Raw genomic sequence first — 24844 nt, forward strand, 5'->3', positions numbered from 1 at the left:
TAAAATCTATGTAATTTTTATATATATTTTTTTAGCAAGCTAGCATCATGAATTGTTGGTCATATCAACCCCACAAGTGATCAAAGTTTTTCACTCGCTCCGTCAAGCTAAATTGAGGGCCGAGGGGGCAACGTTTGTGAATTGGACCTCCACTTAAGATGGCAAACAAATTGCATCCGGTTTCGATGGGGATTCCCCAGAGGAAAAGTGGCTATTGTGAGGGCTGAGGGGGTAAAAATAGCATGTTTGGAATGCAGCCATGCTCTCAATCTCACAGGCACAAACATGACTTGAGTCACATTACCACGGTAACCATTAAAATGGCAGGTGAACATTTTTGTCTGTGATATTTTGGTTAAAAGACTCGAGTCATAAAATATTAACTTAAACAATGTACCACATTACTTCTTACTAGTAATAGATGTATTGTTTTTAGAAACATTACAAAGCATGCTCATCTGTTATTTTATGTTTTGTTGGTGTGATTTTAGCAACAATCGCAAAACAATTGGGCTGGTTAAAAAATCTAACTTGCTGGAAAGTAATCTGAAAGTAATCTAATTACGTTACTGAGTTTGGGTAATCCAAAAGTTATGTTATTGATTACAATTTTGGACAGAACTGTAAATGAATACTTTTAGAAAGTAACCTACCCAACCCTGAGGACTAGTGTGGAGAACAACAGCGTGTAGAGCAGCAGTGATACACTGTGACACTGTAGACTGGAGCAGGATAGAGAGGGAATGATTAAAGGACATAGCCAGTAGCGAGTTGCTCAGCTTCTCTGCGGTGGCTTAAGCCCATAGTATTGCATTCCTGAGAAAATTCATTTATATTAGTATGTCCTGCGAAAGGTCACGAAACACATTTATTTCACATTTACATGGAACACAATTAATTGTGTTGTAAATGTCATAGCATTTAGGAATGATGTTTGATTACTGGTAGTCCAGGATTTCATTCAAGACTAATTCAATTTTGTCCGGATCAGCATTATAGAAACGTTGCATAACACTTTGAGGTGATATGGATGGATATGTCTATCAATGTCTTTTGACATATGAAAGCAGCCCACATGATATGTAGAGTTAAGAGTCATGTTACTCAGAGCAGTCTCTCTCTCTCCCCTCTCTCTCTCAGTGGCCCTGGATGACCTCAGTGATATATTATCAGTGTGTGGATGCACTTCATTTGTGACCCATTTAGTTTCAATGTGCACATTTATTACACTGGTAAAGTGTGTTCTCAGACAGTGCTCTTGTGAGGAGTATGTTTACCAAAAGCACCATTTTAAGATTTGTAGTCAAAGTACACATTGTTCTTCTCATCAATTTAAATAATATGTTGCTATTTAAAGAATAAAAAATACAATTTAAAAAGCATATATCATAGCTCCCAACTAGATCATACATGGCAGCCATTTTGTGCTACAGAGCTCACCACCCATCAGCATCGCAGCAGCAGTGCTGTGATTTACCACAAACGTTGCCAGAGGCCCATCAGATAAGTTGTTACCATGTGTGGCTCATCCCCACTCCCTATGTGGAAGGCCCCCCAACCCCAACAAACATGAGGGGTAGGAGGGGTAAACAGACTTCCTGCAATTATGCAAAATGATCCATGTGGCAGAGAGAAACGTGTTGTTTTATAAATTGTTATGCAATTTTTTTGTTTTTTTGCCATGATAATTTTGCCTTGAGAATTTCCTGCTACTCTAAACATTTTGCTTTGAGGCTAAGAGAAACTGTTAGTTTTAAAGTAACTGTCCAGTGAAAATCGTACTTTTAAAAGTTAATTCTGTTAACTCATACCTAAATAATGTTGTTGACTCATCCTACACTCGTATTTGTGGCCAAAATATAAATGGGAAAACACTTCAAAAACCCCCACCTTAAACTTGAATCTCAAACAGACCGTTTAAAAAATGCTAAGGAGGATGAGCTGGGCAATCAACGGTCTACTCGTATTAATCTTTTTAGTCATGAGTCTACTCGTATTAATCTTTTTAGTCATGGGTCTACTCGTATTAATCTTTTTAGTCATGGGTCTACTCGTATTAATCTTTTTAGTCATGGGTCTACTCGTATTAATCTTTTTAGTCATGGGTCTACTCGTATTAATCTTTTTAGTCATGGGTCTACTCGTATTAATCTTTTTAGTCATGAGTCTACTCGTATTAATCTTTTTAATCATGGGTCTACTCGTATTAATCTTTTTAATCATGGGTCTACTCGTATTAATCTTTTTAATCATGGGTCTACTCGTATTAATCTTTTTAATCATGGGTCTACTCGTATTAATCTTTTTAATGATCGGTTTACTCGCATTCATCTTTTTAATGATCGGTCTACTCGCATTCATCTTTTTAATGATCGGTCTACTCGCATTCATCTTTTTAATGATCGGTCTACTCGCATTCATCTTTTTAATGATCGGTCTACTCGCATTCATCTTTTTAATGATCGGTCTACTCGCATTCATCTTTTTAATGATCGGTCTACTCGCATTCATCTTTTTAATGATCGGTCTACTCGCATTAATCTTTTTAATGATCGGTCTACTCGCATTAATCTTTTTAATGATCGGTCTACTCGCATTAATCTTTTTAATGATCGGTCTACTCGCATTCATCTTTTTAATGATCGGTCTACTCGCATTCATCTTTTCAATGATCGGTCTACTCGCATTCATCTTTTTAATGATCGGTCTACTTGCATTCATCTTTTTAATGATCGGTCTACTCGCATTAATCTTTTTAATGATCGGTCTACTCGCATTCATCTTTTTAATGATCGGTCTACTCGCATTAATCTTTTTAATGATCGGTCTACTCGCATTAATCTTTTTAATGATCGGTCTACTCGCATTCATCTTTTTAATCATCGTCTACTGGTATTCATCTTTTTAATGATCGGTCTACTCGCATTCATCTTTTTAATCATTGATCTACTTGTATTCATCTTTTTAATCATCGTTATATGCCCACACCATTCTGTGTTGGGGTATGCCCACACCATTCTGTTGTTGGGGTATGCCCACACCATTCTGTTGTTGGGGTATGCCCACACCATTCTGTTGTTGGGGTATGCCCACACCATTCTGTTGTTGGGGTATGCCCACACCATTCTGTTGTTGGGGTATGCCCACACCATTCTGTTGTTGAGGTATGCCCACACCATTCTGTTGTTGGGGTATGCCCACACCATTCTGTTGTTGGGGTATGCACACACCATTCTGTTGTTGGGGTATGCCCACACCATTCTGTTGTTGAGGTATGCCCACACCATTCTGTTGTTGGGGTATGCCACCACCATTCTGTTGTTGAGGTATGCCCACACCATTCTGTTGTTGAGGTATGCCCACACCATTCTGTTGTTGGGGTATGCCCACACCATTCTGTGTTGGGGTATGCCCACACCATTCTGTGGTTGGGGTATGCCCACACCATTCACCATTCCAACACAGAAAAGCTGCTTTATAACATACTTCATTATAATTTTCTAGAAGGAAAATTATTTCACTCATATTGTAATTAGTTATAGATCATATTTCATAGGAATCTGAAAAAACGGGACAGTTACTTTAAAGGTCGACTTTTGGCAAAAAACGCAAAATAAAGGCTTTAAAAATGTATAACTTATCAACGCATCATCATGCCAGATCATTTCATGCTTGGATACAGTAGTGTCATTTCTTACCGATCTCCACATTTCTTACCGATCTCCTGCAATTCTACACATTTTACCATTCCTTATCACGTGTTCATATGCTATCTGGGGGGCCTCAAACCAAAAATGTATTAATAATATTTCACTCATATTGTCATTAATTCTAATATGAAGAGTTACTCATATTTATTTTAAAGAAATTACTTTTGGGGGACGAATCAACCTGTTCTGACATGTCCTCCCCATCCCTCGTGGCAATTTCGCCTATGCCAAGAATCTTCCAACTGGAATTTTGGGGAAACCAGAGAATTTATTGAAAACTTCCAGAATTTTGCAACCCCAGGTATACCACAGGACACTTAGTTCTCTCTGTTTTCTCTGTTCTCCTCTTTCGGCCCTCTACTTTCTGATCGCTCTCTTTAGCGCCACCTCTTTCCTTGCTATTTCCCTCCCATTGATCTCACCAACTCCTTTCTTTCCCGCCACATCAACCATCCCTGCTCCCCTCCCTCTCTCCTTTCCTCCTTCTCTCCTCCCTCTCCAACACCAGCCTGTGGAGTGATTGGAAGCAGCCGACAGCAGGCATGGTGCTGAGAGGTTTTGCCATGCAGAGCACTCAAGCTGGACAATGAGGAGGAGGGGAAAGGGGGAGAGAGAGAAGGGTGGAGGGTGTGTTTGGGGGGGAGTTACGGGCAGGGAGCCAGTAGTAAGGGACAGATGAGTCCCCCATACAAAAGAGAGCCCCCTCCTACGCACCCCACCTCTACACCATCTCAACAGACCCCAGATGACCCAGTCTTATCCTCCCAGCATAGATAGAACCTCATCACTATTCATATTGGTAGGGAGAGAATGACGCTTACAGCACCACTGGGTCTCAGAGCCACAGAAATGCTATATTACATCAGATACCAGACCTCAAATCCCTTGGGATTGTATTCATCGTGTTAGTTATTGGTGGACAATATGGATGTTAGTTTAATGAACTCCAGTAAATATTTCAAGTGATGTTTGGCTGGAAGATAAGTCAGAAATCATATTTAATTCAGACCACGCTGATATCCAGTTGGATAGAAATGTTAATTGTGTCATGGCAGAGGAGTAAAATAATAGGTCTCCCCCACTGCTCTTCCTCCATCTCCCTGGCCTGCCTCCATCCTCTCTTTCTTTCTTTCTTTTTCTTTGTTTGTTTCTTTCTCCCTGTGTTATTTTCTCTGCCGCTCTCCTTATATTATGAACAGGGAAGCAGTACTATGGACACAGCCATAGGCACTACTGTTAATGAGCTGCATTAGTGCTGGGCAGCCTGCCACTCAAACAGAGAGCTTGGCAACGGATGCAGCACATTTACGTGTCACCAGGCCAGTGGCCAGGGTGGAATGTTAACACACTGCTGCCAAATATTGCAGCTTCCCAGCGAAGTCTCACAGATGAAGATCAACTGGACACAGATCAGTGAATGACACCATTACACATAAAACACAGATGAAGATCAACTGGACACAGATCAGTGAATGACACCATTACACATAAAACACAGATGAAGATCTACTGGACACAGATCAGTGAATGACACCATTACACATAAAACACAGATGAAGATCTACTGGACACAGATCAGTGAATGACACCATTACACATAAAACACAGATGAAGATCTACTGGACACAGATCAGTGAATGACACCATTACACATAAAACACAGATGAAGATCTACTGGACACAGATCAGTGAATGACACCATTACACATAAAACACAGATGAAGGGAGAGAAGATGTTTGGATGTAATATATGTGTGTGTCAGTTTAAGTGTCCTCTCTACCACATTACTGGGTGCTGACTGTTGGTTAGTCTTGGGTGTGATGAACCTCTACCACATTACTGGGTGCTGACTGTTGGTTAGTCTTGGGTGTGATGAACCTCTACCACATTACTGGGTGCTGACTGTTGGTTAGTCTTGGGTGTGATGAACCTCTACCACATTACTGGGTGCTGACTGTTGGTTAGTCTTGGGTGTGATGAACCTCTACCACATTACTGGATGCTGACTGTTGGTTAGTCTTGGGTGTGATGAACCTCTACCACATTACTGGGTGCTGACTGTTGGTTAGTCTTGGGTGTGATGAACCTCTCTACCACATTACTGGATGCTGACTGTTGGTTAGTCTTGGGTGTGATGAACCTCTACCATATTACTGGGTGCTGACTGTTGGTTAGTCTTGGGTGTGATGAACCTCTCTACCACATTACTGGATGCTGACTGTTGGTTAGTCTTGGGTGTGATGAACCTCTCTACCACATTACTGGATGCTGACTGTTGGTTAGTCTTGGGTGTGATGAACCTCTACCACATTACTGGGTGCTGACTGTTGGTTAGTCTTGGGTGTGATGAACCTCTCTACCACATTACTGGGTGCTGACTGTTGGTTAGTCTTGGGTGTGATGAACCTCTCTACCACATTACTGGGTGCTGACTGTTGGTTAGTCTTGGGTGTGATGAACCTCTACCACATTACTGGGTGCTGACTGTTGGTTAGTCTTGGGTGTGATGAACCTCTCTACCACATTACTGGATGCTGACTGTTGGTTAGTCTTGGGTGTGATGAACCTCTACCACATTACTGGGTGCTGACTGTTGGTTAGTCTTGGGTGTGATGAACCTCTACCACATTACTGGGTGCTGACTGTTGGTTAGTCTTGGGTGTGATGAACCTCTCTACCACATTACTGGGTGCTGACTGTTGGTTAGTCTTGGGTGTGATGAACCTCTCTACCACATTACTGGGTGCTGACTGTTGGTTAGTCTTGGGTGTGATGAACCTCTCTACCACATTACTGGGTGCTGACTGTTGGTTAGTCTTGGGTGTGATGTATGATCCTCTCCACACGGAGGGAGTTACAGCTTGTTTTTCCTGGGTTGTCATCCTTGTCTATTTCCCCTTATATTGATCGTCATCACTCCTGCATGTGGAGCAGTAGATTTGCACCCAGTCCTAAGCAATCCCAGCTGCTCTAGCTGATGTTGTGCTATATTTTGAGCAATAGACCAGTCTTTGATATTTCCTGTCTAATATGTCCATTATTGGCTTCGTAACTGGAGTGCACTGTTCCAGCCCTTCAAATTCCAATGTTGTCTAGTCCTCTGGGTTTTAGGCCAGACTACTATCTCTCCAATCAATGATTTGAATCACTTAATTTAGTTCTGTGGTGCAATGAAAACCAGTGTGTACTTGACCCAGAATTACACAGAGGCCCTGTTTGTCCTTACAGTTTAGTCCAATGGATTGATCCTAACTGGCCTCTGTCTTTCCTCAGCTACCTAGACAGTTTAGACCGGATCGGTGCACCTGACTACCAGCCCACAGAGCAGGACATCCTCAGAACCCGAGTCAAGACCACTGGCATTGTAGAAACTCACTTCGTCTTCAAGAATCTGCACTTCAGGTAAGACATTGGCTCAGTGCTCCTCTTCCTCCTCAAATGTCTCTCTACTCTAACTACTTAATGATTATTTTTTAATATATATTCCAACTGGTTATGCTGCATTTATGTTGACCTTTTCATGGAACCAGACGTCTAGTCTCATAGACTAGACGTAACATAGTAAATGTAAATCTGGGACACTAATTAGTATGATAGGTTACGTTTGGTATGGTTGCACAATACAGATGGTCACTTAAGGCAAAGACAAAAGTAGGGTGGTTGGGTGGACGTATAACGCGAATGTCTAGCAACCCAAAAGTTGCAAGCTTGAATCTCATCACGGGAAACTTTTGTAAGCTAATTAGCAACTTTTCAACTACTTACTACTTTTTAGCTACTTTGCAACTACTTAGCATGTTAGCTAACCCTTCCCTTAACCCTGACCTTAACCCTTTAACATAACTCCTAAATTTAACCTGAAACCTAGCCTAGCTAACGTTAGCCAGCTTGCAAACATTAGCCACTTAGCTAGAATTCACAACATATCATACGTTTTGCAAATTCATAACATTGTACATTTTGCAAATTCGGAACATATTTTGCAAATTCGGAACAAATAATATGAATTGTAATTCACAATGTATCATACGAAATGGGTGATGGACATCCCCAAATGAATACATACCATACGAAACATAACATATCATACTAAGTGTCTCGGATTTACATACAGAATCATGCGAAATGCTCTGAGACCTGGTTGTGTAAACGGTATTCTTCTGTAGCTAAAGTATGTGTGGTTAAATGGTGATAATGATGTGTCATACATGGATTGTACCCTAGATTCATTTTTTTTCCATTATTGTACCATGGCAATTAACATGTTATTTTTTTAAATGAATGAGCACTGGGATCAGCACAGAGCGCTGGGAGAAAAGGAGCTGTGACTGAATCTACATTTAAATTATAATCTCTAGTTAATTATTCTAGAACTGCCAAACCTGAAGACATACTATTTAAGTTTAAATCATTAAGTATTACCTGGATATTTTGTGGTATTTAATGCACTGTAAAATCTAGTGCTACCAATTCATTATATTACTCATTCTTTTTTAAAGTGGGATGTACATTGAAAAAGCGGGATGTGCAATTAAAATCCCCAATTCAGCTTGTTTTTTTGACAAGGTAGAAATATGTTGTTCTGCCCCTGAGCAAGGCAGTTAACCCACCCTTTCCCGGGCGCCGAAGACGTGATTGTCTATTAAGGCAGCCCCTCGCACCTCTCTGATTCAGAGGTGTTGGGTTAAATGCAGAAGACACATTTCAGTTGAATGCAATCAGTTGCACAACTAACTAGGTATTCCCCTTTCCTTTCCATTTAGCTTGGTTTAACATGATCATGTTAATATCAGTTGTTTTTCTATCACAAAACAGAGGGCTTGTATTTTTCCTCTGCTCCTCACACAGCAGCCTTCCTGCCTGCCTGCCTGAAGGGCCTGCTAGCACAAAGCAGCTCTTTGTTCATCTCCTTCTCTGACTCAGTCAGCTGATTGAGAACAAAAAATACATTATGAAAATAATGTGTTAAAGGTCCAATTCAGCCATTTTTATCTCTATTAAATAATTTCTGGGTAACAATTAAGTACCTTACTATGATTGTTTTAAATTTCTCAAGCAATAATTTTGATTGGATTTCTAGGAGTGTTCTAAACTGAAAACTGAAAACTAGCTGTTATTGGCAGAGAGGTTTGGAGCTCTCTTATTGGTCTATTAACTAATTGACTGCGTGATGATGTCAACAGGCAGGGCAAAATATCTATCATGCCAAAACAGGCTGAGATTTTCAAACAGCTCTTACACTTACACTAAAACGGCATTATAATAATTTTTACAATTTCACAGTATTTTTCCAACCTCAGTGTGTAAATATATAGAAAACACAGGGAAATCACGTTTTTGACTGCACTGGGCCTTTAATATAATATGTATAAAACAGTGCAGGACTGTCAGGCTTTGATGTTCCATTAATTCCTGATCCTAAAACTTGCTCTCTGACAGGCTTTTTGCGAGGGCTAATGTAGTGTTCCGGTACTGAAGAATGTTCTAGTCTCGTGGTACTGGACTGTTGTCCTTTCCCAGACCTGTTCCAGTAACCCCAGCAGTTGTGGGTGTGCCCTGCCCCTGACCTGAATATATATATAATATATCTACAGTACAGAGACCTCTACAGCCTTCTGTTTGCTGGCCTGTGGCAGCAAACCATTTGAAATCCATTGTTCTTCAGATGTAGGGAGTGGTTGGAAATCTGTGGATGAGCCTAACCTCAATGGGAAAATTACAGTAGCTATGTTACTCAAACTATAAGTGGGAGCAATTTCAAAATGAATAGAGATATGCCATACCAATGTGTTTTTGCTATGTCAGACTGACTGTATGTGGTAGATATTGCACTGACACTGTATACTTTATACTACAGTATGTGATCCTCTGAATGGTTGCTTTTGGTTTTTCTGTGCACATGTAATGGATGGTGTGTGTTCCACAGGCTGTTTGATGTGGGAGGTCAGAGGTCGGAGAGGAAGAAATGGATACACTGCTTTGAGGACGTGACAGCCATTATCTTCTGTGTGGCACTGAGTGGGTACGACCAGGTGCTGCATGAAGACGAAACCACGGTGAGTTTCTCACACACACACACACACACACACACACACACTTAATTAATTGTGTCTATATCTCCATAAAACACTCTACAATGCAGCACAGTAATTTCCTTTTAATATGAGTCATGTACGTTTCCTTAGTTGAATACATCAACATAATGAACAACAGTTTCCTACACCGGGGCTACAGTGCCTTGCGAAAGTATTTGCCCCCTTGGCATTTTTCCTATTTTGTTTATTTTTTCTAGTGAAACAAACAAGAAATAAGACAAAAAACACTTGTGCATAACTATTCACCCCAAAGTCAATACTTTGTAGAGCCACCTTTTGCCGCAATTACAGCTGCAAGTCTCTTGGGGCATGTCTCTATACGCTTGGCACATCTAGCCACTGGGATTTTTGCCCATTCTTCAAGGCAAAACTGCTCCAGCTCCTTCAAGTAGGATGGGTTCCGCTGGTGTACAGCAATCTTTAAGTCATACCACAGATTCTCAACTGGATTGAGGTCTGGGCTTTGACTAGGCCATTCCAAGACATTTAAATGTTTTCCCTTAAACCACTCAAGTATTGTTTTAGCAGTATGCTTAGGGTCATTGTCCTGCTGAAAGGTGAACCTCCGTTCCAGTCTCAAGTCTCTGGAAGACTGAAACAGGTTTCCCTCAAAAATGTCCCTGTATTTAGCGCCATCCATCATTCCTTAAATTTTGACCAGTTTCCCAGTCCCTGCCGATGAAAAACATCTCCACAGCATGATGCTGCCACCACCATGCTTCACTGTGGGGATGGTGTTCTCTGGGTGATGAGGTGTTGGGTTAGTGCCAGACATAGCATTTTCCTTGATGGCCATAAAGCTCAATTTTAGTCTCATCTAACCAGAGTACCTTCTTCCATATGTTTGGGGAGTCACCCACACGCCTTCTGGCGAACACCAAACTTGTTTGCTTATTTTTTTCTTTAAGCAATGGCTTTTTTTCTGGCCACTCTTCCGTAAAGCCCAGCTCTGTGGAGTGTACGGCTTATAGTGGTCCTATGGACAGATACTCCAATCTCCGCTGTGGAGCTTTGCAGCTCGTTCAGGGTTATCTTTGGTCTCTTTGTTGCCTCCCTGATTAATGCCCTCCTTGCCTGGTCTGTGAGTTTTGGTGGGCAGCCCTCTCTTGGCAGGTTTGTTGTGGTGCCATATTCTTTCCATTTTTGAATAATGGATTTAATGTTGCTCTGTGGGATGTTCAAAGTTTCTTTCTTTTTTTATAACCCAACCCTGATCTGTACTTCTCCACAACTTTGTCCCTGACCTGTTTGGAGAACTCCTTGGTCTTCATAGTGCCATTTGCTTAGTGGTGTTACAGACTCTGAGGCCTTTCAGAACAGGTGTATATATACTCAGATCATGTGACAGATCATGTGACACTTAGATTGCACACAGGTGGACTTAATTTAGCTAATTATGTGACTTCTGAAGGTAATTGGTTGCACCAGATCTTATTTAGGGGCTTCATGGCAGAGGGGGTGAATACATATGCACACACCACTTTTCAGTTTTTAGTTTTTTAAGTAATTGTTTTCATTTCACTTCACCAATTTGGACTACTTTCTGTATGTCCATTACAAGAAATAAAAATAAAAATCCATTTCAATTACAGGTTGTAATGCAACAAAATAGGAAAACGCCAAGGGGGATGAATACTTTTGCAAGGCGCTGTATGTACAGTACACATCCAGTGGCGTAACGCCGTTTCGCGAGGTCCGAGTAATGAAAACAGCTAACTTCTTGCTATTCTACACATTTAGCTGGGACTGGTCTGAGTGGGAAGGGGAAAATTGAAAACTAGCTGTTATTAGCATAGAGGTTTGGAACTCTCTTTCTTATTGGTCTACTAATTTACTGCCTGGTGATGTCATAACTCCATCCCACTAAAACAGGCTGAAATTTCAGTCAATCTTTTCAAACAGCTGTTACACTAAAAGGGCATTGCCAGGGCTGCGGGGAGGTGTGGTACGCCAGTGTACCACATCCCTGGTTTCCTGCTACTCATGTTGAAATGAAGGGTTCACAATTACCATTACCAACCCTTTTATCTATGGATCCTCAGGTTTATCTCTGCTCTGAAACACATTGCTAAGGTACAGTAGCTTAGCTTAGGACCGTTCACATGCAAGTGCAGATTCATTTTGGATTCGTTTTTTGATAAGCAAAAATATGTGAGGAGCTTTACATAACACAGCATTAGATTAGACCACGTAGTTACTGTATTTCTCTCTATGCAAACACAGCAGTCACACTTCCCATCTGGTTCCACCCAGTTCTCTACTATAACCTCTGGTTGTATCAGCTGGTGTTAATGCCCAGGCAAATGAGTTGATTTCCATACAGTTGCTTAGTTAGTGAGCATCCCTGAGCACCCCGATGACCAATGGCAGTGCGTGAACAGTGTTTTCGGGGCCTATATGTGCGATATACAACTCTAACATCCAGTATAATCTCTCCCAGGCCTGTTTAAAAGCCTCATTACATTTATTCTACTGCCATTTCCAAAAGCAGCTGGGTTTATTTTGGAACTATTTCTATAGTTCAGGATAATCCTACTTGAAAATACAACAAAATGTTTGAGAATAGAAGGCAATTCCCTTAATTCAGTACAGACTGATTAACAGACATGATAAACCAAACAAGGAAGGAACAATGGCTCTATTGAACTATTCTTCTAACAGGTTGACGGGCTCCTAAATCAAAGTCATATTTGTTTACTCCTGGACTCCTATACACATGCCCGCACGTGTGTATCAGCACATACACACACACACACACACACACAAACGCATTAATTTCTTGCTCCCTCTATCTGGCTTCCTTTCCCTGTTTTTCCCCTTCATGCAAGTATTAGCACCCACTCAAAGACGTGCACAGCAGGGCATCGAAAAAATGTTTCTACAGCAATCCTGTTCAATAAATGTAACTGCAAGGTTTGGTTTCGGTCCTTCCTGCCTGCTCTACAGTTTTCTCCTTTTATCGTTGGGTGGAGTGTGTGTGTGCGTGCTAGCACATGACTGTGGGTGCGTTTCTGCTTCTGCGAGCGTGCACGTGTGTGTGTTTAAGAGGGGAGATGAGTTGGGCCCTTGTGCATGTCCATCTCTGCTCCACTGAGCCCCCCCAGCAGCTCTCGTCTCTCCTTCAACGTCTTCTCGTCTCAGCTCCTCTCCTGTCATCTCTCGCCACCGGCTGTCCTCTCTAACCAATCGCCAAATGCTAAAAACCCACCTGGTTCCACAGAGGGCCCTCCCACCAAACATGTGTACAGGTATGAAACCTTAAACCAGGACAAAGAGTCCAAAATCATCTGGAAAGAGTTAAAAGCAGCACTCCTTCTGGCTGTGATGTGATTCTATGTGTACATAGTATGTATGTACTCTATGTAACTGTGTGTATTTACCTGTGAGTGCCTGTGACTTGCACTGTGAGGATGATATGACACTGTCTGTACTGTAGTATGCATTGCCTTGTTCTCAGAGTTACTTGTCAGAGGCTCAATCAACTGATGAGAGAAATGCTAAACTATGGTCATTAGTTTTCCTATCTCTTCTCTTTCTCTCTCTTACATTTTCTAAGAATTACTAACACTACAAGAACAGTCTCTGGGACTCATCTTGTTCTATCAACAGATTATGATTGGCTTTTTCCTCTGCTCTATTTAATCTGATTGGGTTGTGCGAGCCCTCTCTGCTGCTCTAAGTGGAATGTGATTGGCTGTAAAGGAGCAGTCGTGACTTTCTTCTTTGTGTCTTTTCCACTGTTATTGAGAACAAGGCAACAATTCACTCAAACCAGATCGAGTGTCTGCTTCCAACTCTACAAACACCCTGGTGAAATTACGTATCAATTGTCTAGAAATGTATTTGCATGCCCTCCCATCCCTGTTCTAGAGAGAAGCACACAGGGTTTGTCCTAGACCAAGGCTACGTACCTAATAACATTGTGCATGAACAAGGTTACCTTCCCAGGATGCTACATACTTGTCATACTTAACATATTACCATGACACTGTGGCAAACAGGATCATGATAATGAAATACTGTAGACACTTTATTTTAGAATGTTCTTGGATCTCGGGGGAAGTGGCTCATATACAGTTAACGCTTTAACTCCTGGAAGGGGCATTTCAAGTTTAGTTTCTGTTCTGCTTTGTAGTTTCCTTTCTTCACTTGTTTCTCTTATTTTGTATGACATAGTTAGAAAGAGAGCCACACAGCAGACTGACTGACGTTGTTTTCTCTATACCCACAGAACCGCATGCATGAGTCTATGAAGCTGTTCGACAGCATCTGTAACAACAAATGGTTCACAGACACCTCCATCATTCTATTTCTCAACAAGAAGGACATATTCGAGCAGAAAATTAAGAAATCTCCCCTTAGTATCTGCTTCCCGGAGTACACAGGTAATTGATGAAGAGTGGAGGCTATTGGGCTAGGAGAACAGAGGGATGGAGTAGCAACAGGAAGGACAACTAGAAGAAGGGATAGTGTGGCAATGAGGGATCATGTGTAGAAAGGCTTGAAGAGGGATTATTAGCTTTCGGAATCAGAACTGGAGAAGAGGATTCGGTCTTATTATTCTCTTCTCATTTGCTCACCCCTTACCTGGCATGACTCCATGTTATCATCGTAGGGCTTATAGTGCAGAGCAGCCCAGGAGTCTGGCTAGCCTGCTGTACTCGCTGTGTAAACCAAGGCCTCCCTACGCAGTTACAGGATAATCAAGCCACTTAGACAAACACTAGGTTTTACATTGGGTGTGTAATATTGAAAAAAAAACATAGTTTTGTGTCCGTTCTTGTCCTTATATCTTTTTATTTTTTGTCTGCTTATCTTTCCCTTTTATTTTCATCTTTCTACTTCTTCTTTCTTTTATTAACCGACCTTTCCACATCCCGTCTTGGACCATATATTTTCTCCATTTCCTTTTTCTCCTGCCTTTTCACACCTTTCTGCAGGCACGGACACCTTCATGGAGGCGGTGGGCCACATACAGTCTCAGTACGAGAGCAGGAACAAGTCCCTCCAGAAGGAAGTGTATGCCCACATCACCTGTGCCACCGACACCAACAACATCCAGTTTGTGTTTGACGCTGTCACCGACGTCATCATCGCCAAAAACCTGCGTGGTTGTGGCCTGTATTAACCCAGAGGATAGACCCATCTCCTCTACTTTTCCCTCAGTCTTTTATGGTTTTAGATTTGTTTATATAATAAAACATTTTAAATCAGTTGTAGAAAGAGAGACAGCTGTATTTTAGGCCTCAGGCTTTGCACATCCCAAGGAGAGGTGAAGTCAGGAAAAAGAGAGGACTCTTGAATGGAACAATTAGTTTTAGTTTGATAAAGAATATACATTTTGACAATTTGATACAAAAGTCATTTTAGTGGTAGATTATTTCTGTATGTTTGGCAATATGCTGCATTGTTTTACTAAAACACTTGCACAATGTTACACAACAGTAATAATTGCCTAACTGGAATTGGGTCACCACCATAAACAATAATATACAGTTTACAAGGAAAACTGCTCATCTTTACCAACAAAGTATCTCTTTTGCTTATTGAGTAGTAGTCATCTGATATGAGAGGAATTTGTGCCTGGACAGTTTTGTGAAACACTTTGAAGTGGGAATTGGAGTTGAGGAGTTGGGGATGTGTTTGTGGCTAGTGGAAGATGTTGCCGTGTAAATAACGTGAATTTCAGGAATTTTGTTGAAATATTATTTGTTCCGCTTATATGTCATGTGGGTTCTAAGATTTTTGTATTGGATGGCTTTTTTGGGCTATTGTCTAATATTTGTACGATTCAATGTTTCGGTGTGAAATGTGTAAGATTTGAAAGTACAGCCAAAGACGTTTTGAGCCCTTTACACTGCAGTGGTCTCACTGAAGGGTACATTTGCCCAAACCGTACAGTGTATTTGCGTAACTAATTGTAACCCATTTATAATGGAAATTGGTAGCAGTGGTAATCTTCATAAAAGTCACTGCCTGTTGAGTTAGAGCTGTAGAAATATTCACCCGTCATATTTAGTCCACATTTTCTTGTTGAGGTTTAGGTGCCTCAGCAGTCTCAATCAAGCACTGGGAGTTGTTTGACTTACATTGATGGTGATTGGCCTGGCTATGTCAGTAACTCATTTACCTTACCGGTGCCAATGCTATATTCTTAATGGGAGCATCAATAGGATAAGCAGGGGGTGTTTAATGTGTGTGTGTGTGTGTGAGGTCAAATAAGTTAGTATCTGTTTGTAGTATACTGTAAGAGAGAGCGTGTGTAGGATGAGGTTATCCAGGAAACAGCTGTTCCATTCCTCATTACACAGAACCTCAGGAAGGACACCAAATGTCACAACACCCTCCCTGTCATTTGCCAGATAATGCCAAACCACTCAAAGAAGGGGAAAAACCTGTTGGTTTCTTGCCAAATAAAACCCTGCTCCCTGAGGTTTGATTCCGTCCTCTTTTAGCTGTGCTCTTGTCATGGCTGTAGGAAGCTCTCTTCAAAATCACTAATTTGTCACACCCATGCAGGTGCCGGGTGAGTGGGGTTAGGGCAGATGTTTCCATGACGATCGTTCTCAGCACCACGCCTGCCTTAGCTGGCAGGTGCAGCCTCCTATGTGTCAGGTGACTCTGACAGCCACTGCGTTGATTCTCTGGGCTCTGTGAAAGATTTGTTGACTGTACTGCAGTACACTACAACACCATTGCAGTAAGTTAATGTGTTGCTTCGGGTAGGTGCGCTGCAGGAAGCAAAGGCTGTGCCAGCTCCACAACAGGACATGGTCTCTGAGTTCTCATGGGCAGAAGAAATCTCATTCTGTGCCAAATATGTTGAGACGGTGTTGGTGTGCCACATTTTATGATGAATAAAAAGCTTGTCCGTGCTGCGGTGTCAGCAGGCAGAGTCACAGCTGGAGTTTTCTATACCAGAGGCTAAACTAAGATGGAAGCCTTCAGAAGTCTAGCAGGGCATGTTTGTGTGTCCCAGAGCACCCAACCAGATGGTCTCTCTGCTCATTGTATAGCTTGGCCTTACATCTGACTGATGGCCTATAAAGCCTGTGTCCTTGGTCCAGGGAATGAAGGGTAATAAGATCAGGGAACGGCAGGCAGAGAGAACGCTGGTAATAGAGTTTATGTGCACAGCAGTGAGGCTGATGGATAATGGAGTCTTAGGGCTAAGGTAAAGAGACAGATTGGTAAGTGTATCTGCTGGAGAGAAACGGATGGGAGGTACAAAATGTGGCCCTGAGTAAACTGGATCTCCAGTCTGGTGGTTACCGAGAGAGAGAGAGAGAGAGCAGTGGATATGGTATACAGTAGTGTGGTCCTCTGATGTAATAGAGATCAGTTTACCACATCTGCACTTTGCCTTGGTGAAGGTGGAGATGGTTCACGTGATGTACAGAAGCTGTCTGGAGCTATAATACAGTTGATTAGCTGTCAGGCTCTCCCAGCACCCAGTGTGTCAGTCCCTGTCAAGCACACACGCACGCACATACAAAACACATACACACACCAAGGTACTTCCAATCACAGCAGGCAAAACATAACAATATTTCAACTGCAGCCATAAATAATAAAACAATCGGCACAACAATATAACTTTTGAAAAGGAGAATTCTTTCCCTGAATGCATTTCACCCTGTGACACCAAGACTTTCTCTGCATCTGCATGGGAGGAATACATTGGAGGCTATTCTCTGGAGCTTACCACAACCCCTATGAGGAAATTAAATTGTTGTTCATTTGAAAATGCAGTGTCCGTCCAAACCATACCACACCGTACCAAGCCACCAACCCACAAGCAGCACTAGGATGCTGACAGTACAGTACGTCATGGTATGATTTAGTGCCTGTTCTCTAGTAGGTGTTGTTTGTGTCTCACTGATGTAATTATTGTTTGCTCATTCGTCTCTTTCACTGTTATGATTATTTATTGAAGGGTGTATTTATATGAAGGAAATAATAAAGCACCACATGAAACTCTGTCTGACCCTTCCTCACTCTATTTTGTCGCTCTCTCCCAGACCAAGTGCCTGCTTCTTTATGACTCATGGCACTCTCTCTGCGTCATGTTTACCCTGGAAAAGGGAATTATTTAAATAGAGGTCATGGGCTTGATTCAAGTTGGATGATGATCAAGTTTGTGTATCCGCCGTGCAGTGAGTGCTTTGCTCTTTCTCTCTCTCTCTCTCTCTCTCTCTCTCTCTCTCTCTCTCTCTCTACTTTGTCCTCCCTTGCCCAATGGGATGCTACTGAACTAATTATGAGCGTGTCACCGCCTGCAGTACAGAGCCCAGGGGACTATGAGAAACAAACTACTGCCCGTTGCACAGCACACTCACACAAACGTTACACTAACACACAACACCTCTCTCAGTACCACAACCCACACTCTTACAGACACACAATATTTCACTATGTCTCTCTATCCTCTTTCTTGATCTATCTCTGCATGTTGTTGAGAACTGTGAAGGGATGATTGGACTGGTCCTGTCTCTCTCTCTCCTCTGCCCCCTGTTTATCACCTGAGTCATTGTCAGACACATGGACACTGAGCACAGCAGCTGCTAGGTGTCTCCTAGAAACATCTCATTATGTCTGATTCTAGCCATTCAATGTTCTTTATCGCAGAGCTCAATTGTTCGGATTGGTTCAACAAAGTTTCATTCGCAACCCTTTCTTCTCCTACTTAGCAGTCTGTCCTGTCCGAGTGCTTTGGGAGGCTCTCTCTCTCTACTGTCCTCAAGTCATGAAGCTTGGTTCAACTAGTGCAGCTTGGTTTTTATTGCTCTGATGCTAACCTTTCCACGTGATCTGTTTCTCTCTCCCTCCCTACCTCTCTTCCTCCTCTTTCTCTCTTCCTACCTCTGCTTCTGTCCTCCTTTCTCTCTCCCTCCCTACCTCTCTACCTCCTCTTTCTCTCTTCCTACCTCTGCTTCTGTCCTCCTTTCTCTCTTCCTCCTTTTCTCTCCACTGCAGAATCGCATGCACGAGTCTCTTATGCTGTTCGATTCCATCTGTAACAACAAATTCTTCATTGACACTTCCATCATTCTCTTCCTCAACAAGAAAGATCTTTTTGCCGAAAAGATCAAGAAATCTGCCTTGAGTATCTGTTTCCCTGAGTATACCGGTAAGATTTGTAACTTAATGGACACTTTTGTACATTTTGTAAATGTAAGAATTGCCTAATCGTATCTGCTAGCTGAAACCCTGCAGTTGAGTCTGCAAAAATCCACCTAGGTCTTGACTATGTGATCTTAAAAGGAGTTGACATTGTGGTATATTCAACCAGAGGGGAATAAATACAAATATTTAGTTTCTCTAACCCCCCCCCTTGCCCCCTCTCTCTCCCCTGTCTGACAAGGTGAGATGGTCAACCATAGCCTAAGAGAGAATAAAAGCAGAGCCACGCTTGAGCAGTCATGGAGAAGGGATGGCCAGTGAGGGCTGTCTCCGTCCCGGTCTGCTCAGGCACAGACAGACAGACACCATACCCTTTCCTTTCCCTGCTTAGAGAGCCGCAGGGGACACATTTATATATTTTATTTGGCCTTTATTTATCCAGGAGAGTCAATTTAAGGAACAAATTCTTATTTACAATGACGGCCTGGCCAGTGACGACTGGGAAATGCAGTGCAATAAATAATTAATAAATAAACACTGCAGAAGTGAACGTTATTCTGCAGCCTTCCACATCTGACACAAAGCTAAGCCAATGGGACCGTTGTATTCTCATGGTAACTAAAGTCACATGGGTTCTCTCAATAGAGTATTGTGATTTTTGCAATAGAGCTAACTACAGATGTAAGATCTTAATTTGATCACCCTGTTGCAGGGAAGAAAAAAACAACTTGTAGTGTAGTTGAAGTTCGAAATTTCAGACTTGGACGTCCATGAATTATAATCCACATAATTCACATTTCCTGTTGCTGCAGGATTATTTTCCTTCTGTAGCAAACTGGCTCAAACGAATAACCTATCTGCATAGTTATGTTTGTTATGTTAATATATTTATGTAGCAGAATGTAAAAACATATTGAATGGAATGAATTCAGGCCCTAAAAGCTCTCTTCAGCTTAGTTCTTACTCTTTCACTGTTCCCTTTCTCTCTGTTCTGTCTTTCCTCCTTTCTCCCTCTTCCTCTCTTTTACTCTCTCCATTACCTCCATTACAGGTTCTAACACCTATGACGATGCAGCTGCCTACATCCAAGCACAATTTGAGAGCAAGAACCGCTCGCCTAATAAGGAGATCTACTGTCACCTGACGTGTGCCACGGATACAGGGAACATCCAGGTGGTGTTTGACGCTGTTACTGACATCATCATCGCCAACAACCTGCGAGGCTGTGGTTTGTACTAAGCCCTGATCGCTTCACCTCTGGAAATTATTCTAATTGAAAATGCAACTTGGTAAATAATGAAATTTAATAGGCATACGTATATATAAATATATATACAGTACCAATCAAAAGTTTGGACACACCTACTCATTCAAGGGTTTTTCTTTATTTTTACTATTTTCTACATTGTTGAATAATATCGAATACATCAAACTATGAAATAACACATATGGAATCATGTAGAAACCAAAAAAGTGTTAAACAAATTAAAATATATTTTAGATTATTCAAAGTAGCCACCCTTTGCCTTGATGACAGCTTTGCACACTCTTGGCCTTCTCTCAACTAGTACAAATAAAGAAAAACCCTTGAATGAGTAGGTGTGTCCAAACTTTTGATTGGTACTGTGTATAATGGGGCCATACTTGCAAACATTAGAAACAGTTTGCCTTTAAACTGTTTCTCCGTCTCAAAATGTGCATCAGCCAATTAATATTGTTGATTAGTATCATTGTCCCATCAAATAGCCTGGCACATTTTAGCCCTATCCTAACCTCACCAGCTGTCGGTGATTATTCTGTATAACAAATTCCACAAAGATATTAGACTTTTTATCCACCACGGCATTTCTTGAAATAGGTTAACCCTGGCCACCAGAGGGATATTTTAAACCTATTTGGTATGGTATGTTAGGCCTATGTAGAACACTAATTAATCATTAAGTTATTTATTTTTTTACATTTAATTTCACCTTTATTTAACCAGGTAGGGCAGTGACAAGTTCTCATTTACAACTGCGACCTGGCCAAGATTGGGGCGGCAGGGTAGCCTAGTGGTTAGAGTGTTGGACTAGTAACCGGAAGGTTGCAAGTTCAAACCCCCGAGCTGACAAGGTACAAATCTGTCGTTCTGCCCCTGAACAGGGGTTAACCCACAGTTCCTAGGCCGTCATTGAAAATAAGAATTTGTTCTTAACTGACTTGCCTGGTTAAATAAAGGTAAAAAATAAATACATTAAAAAAAAAAAAGATTAGCAAAGCAGTGCAACAAAAATCAACAACACAGAGTTACACATAAACAAACCTACAGTCAATAACAATAGAACAAGTATATATACAGTGTGTGCAAATGGAGTAAGGAGGTAAGGCAATAAATAGGCCAATCAATAGTAGCAAAGTAATTACAATTGAGCAAATAAACACTGGAGTGTTTATGTGCTGATGATGATGATGTGCAAGTAGAAATACAGGTGTGCAAAAGAGCAACAAAAAAAAGTACATCAAAATATGAGGATGAGCGATCGCTAAGCTGCTCAGATAGCTGATGTTTAAAGTTAGTCTCCAACTTCAGCGATTTTTGCAATTCGTTCCAGTCATTGGCAGCAAAGAACTGTAAGGAAAGGCGGCCAAAGCAAGTGTTGGCTTTGGACATGACCAGTGAGATGTACCTGCTGGTGGGTGTTGTTATGGTGACTAGTGAGCTGAGACTTATAGATGACCTGGAGCCAGTGGGTCTGGCGAAAAATTGCTAGACATTGATTCAGCTTTGACCTAAACTTTATTAAACATGCACCATTCTAAGAAGTGGCTCCGGTGTGCTCCATCAGATCTACACTCCTGTATAACAGTGTGTCAGTCTGCAAGAGGGACTCCAAGAAGCTTCTCATTAAATATATTTGTAATTTACAAGGTTTTGGCTGCACCCTTACATCACAATAAATATAATTCTACATTTCAAAGGAAAAAAACTATACCTCACCTGGAATTCGAACTTGCTGCAAACAACGAAAATGACCAGAAGCCAAGATCACCACAGTGAGCTATCTGTCCAATTGAACTTTTGTGTGTGTTTTAGTAACTTTGATTAGCAGATCAACGTGTGACTTCTGTTAAGGATGCTATCATGAAAAAGTGTTTGGTCACGTCCAACTATGTCAACATTGGTAATTGGCTGATACAGAATTTGTTACAGAAAATAATCATGTCCAGCTGGTGATGTTAGCATAGGGCTAAATATGCCAGGTTATCTAATGGGAAAAGCTAACAAGTAGCGTTCTATCACGTGCAACTACGTCAATGATTTTATTTGACTGGTGTGGATTTAAACGTAAATGTTTTAATGTTCGCAAGTATGGCCCCATTGTTTTTAGTTTGTCTTCGAAGAGCTGCCAACAGAACTGATTTCTTATAGAAACCCAGCCTTTAAAATTTTAGAACAAAGTTGAGAACTCGTTTAATGTTTGTTTTTTTCCCCTTCCCGACTGTCTTTTTGTTTTTAACAAAACAACCTTGTTTTTCATAATGTTTTTGTATTTTTTTTATGTTTATCATGTCTATATTTATTACATGAATATCAGTCCATGGGTGACCTGTACACATTTGCCTGAGTATATTACTGTTGTAATTATGCTGAAAACTGTTCTAGCTCTAACAATGGCTATGATAGGTATGATGGTCATGAGTACGACAGTCAATATCAGTTTCTTTCTTTTGTACCAGACTGGCTTTTCATGGTAATCCTGGAAGTTCTGTTCAGCTATTTGATCATTTAGTTAAAAGGAAACACCCAGGATTGATGCACCCTTTTTCCACCCATCCCTTCCTGTCACTCCGGTGGGCCTTTGCCATTGGCTGTGTGGATTATGGAGCAGGGAGTCACAGCATGTGACCCAAAGCCTCTGAACAGGATATCTGAAAAGTGTCATATCAGTGCCAACCCCAGGAGAATGACAGGTTTGGAGATAGTCGAGATAGTCCTAGGAACACTTTGTTACTGTAATGAATACCTATTAACATGATCATGTAAGGAACTTATACTTTTTTATGATCATTTATTAATTAATTTATTTATCGTCTGTCCCACACACCACCTCTGCACTCACCACACACCTTGTACTTTATTCCTCCACTCATCTTTTTATTTTTCTAGCACCCACCTCTCTCACCTGGTTTAATTGTTTTGGGTTGGCCATTAGCTGGGTAGTGGTGTCTCCCGTCACACCTCCTGACACAAATAGCATGAGCAACCCTTCAGCCTTTGTATAAAAATAATAATACAAATAAAAAGAGGGAGTTAAACGCGTCACATAGAAAACGTTGAGAAAAAATCCTACAAAATCCACTAAAAAAAGTAAAAGAAATGGAAAAACGAAAGAAAAAAAGACAACAGCGACATAAAGAGACAACCATCATATGGACTGGGTGTATGGACTGGGTGTTACCAGTAATGTGGAGATTTGAGGTCAAGGGTCATTGGACTGTGTGTCTTGGTAGAAAGCTGTAGATCCTTGGGTTCTAAAATCTTTACAATGTGGAACCATTGAAGAAAAAATTAACAAAAAAGTATGATTATGACAATAATAACAATGCAGAAAATGATGATGATTATAATTACAATATCAATGATAATGATGATTCTGTAATATTATTGAAGTATATTTCTTGTGCTTTGTAGCTACAGAACATTTTTTTCTTTCCCCCTTTTAAAAAAAATGTTTGACAAGGGTTCCCGTGATCCACACTGGAACTGTTTTTACTGACTTACTGATGTTTATGAACTGTACTGATTATTTCTGCCTGTTCTCCCTGCATTACAGTGTCTTTACTTAGCCTGACTTATATATATATATAATATCTATTTTTTTTATTTTGTTATTTTGGAAGAACCACTTTGGAGCACGTCCTGTCCCATTGCTGTTAAGGGCGGGGTGTGTACGCGGCTGTACAGATTCATGCGCTTTCTTTCATTTTGGGGGAATTGTACTCAAACACCTTCCAGGTCTGCATAGAAAAGCACAGCTCTCACTTCACACATAGATTTGGAAAGATGTATCTCTCCTCCCTATCTGCCTTCTTGATTGAAATGTTTTTAAAGAATACTGTGTATTATTACATATACCAGTTTGGCATTCTTTTTCTTTTGATCCCCTCCTTTTTCCTCCATTTTTTATCCCAGTAAATGCTTTTCCGTGCTGCTTTTTCTCCCTCCTCTTTAGGGAATGGTTGTTCTTTCATGTGGGATGTTCGTGCTGGAATACCAATCGAATGTAGTGTTTACATTAAAAGCCACAGTTTTCATGACTACAACTTGGGGCCTTCTGATTCTTATTGTCACTCATAATTAACCTTCTATCTATTACACTGTCCTCTGGCACCTGACACCTTCTATTTATTACACTGTCCTCTGGCACCTGACACCTTCTATCTATTACACTGTCCTCTGGCACCTGACACCTTCTATCTATTACACTGTCCTCTGGCACCTGACACCTTCTATTTATTACACTGTCCTCTGGCACCTGACACCTTCTATCTATTACACTGTCCTCTGGCACCTGACACCTTCTATCTATTACACTGTCCTCTGGCACCTGACACCTTCTATCTATTACACTGTCCTCTGGCACCTGACACCTTCTATTTATTACACTGTCCTCTGGCACCTGACACCTTCTATCTATTACACTGTCCTCTGGCACCTGACACCTTCTATCTATTACACTGTCCTCTGGCACCTGACACCTTCTATTTATTACACTGTCCTCTGGCACCTGACACCTTCTATCTATTACACTGTCCTCTGGCACCTGACACCTTCTATCTATTACACTGTCCTCTGGCACCTGACACCTTCTATCTATTACACTGTCCTCTGGCACCTGACACCTTCTATTTATTACACTGTCCTCTGGCACCTG

General features: G+C 41.2%; 1 protein-coding gene across 2 annotated transcripts in view; it reads left to right on the forward strand.

Annotated features, from left to right (window-relative positions):
• LOC115134293 (guanine nucleotide-binding protein G(o) subunit alpha) overlaps positions 1–24233 on the forward strand; it is a 143161-nt gene extending 118928 nt beyond the window's left edge. Inside the window, exons 5-8 of one of the 2 annotated variants that reach the window (XM_029668112.2) lie at positions 6985–7113; positions 9638–9767; positions 18783–18936; positions 19981–24233. In XM_029668112.2, coding sequence (XP_029523972.1) covers positions 6985–7113; positions 9638–9767; positions 18783–18936; positions 19981–20168 — 601 coding nt within the window. In that variant the 3' untranslated portion in view covers positions 20169–24233. Of the gene's footprint in view, positions 1–6984; positions 7114–9637; positions 9768–14037; positions 14192–14746; positions 17787–18782; positions 18937–19980 lie in introns of those variants that run through there. The other variant, XM_029668113.2, reaches the window with a different exon arrangement.
• Positions 24234–24844: the final 611 nt, after the last annotated feature.

This window comes from Oncorhynchus nerka, linkage group LG9a (assembly GCF_034236695.1).
Source record: "Oncorhynchus nerka isolate Pitt River linkage group LG9a, Oner_Uvic_2.0, whole genome shotgun sequence".
Taxonomy (NCBI): domain Eukaryota; kingdom Metazoa; phylum Chordata; class Actinopteri; order Salmoniformes; family Salmonidae; genus Oncorhynchus; species Oncorhynchus nerka.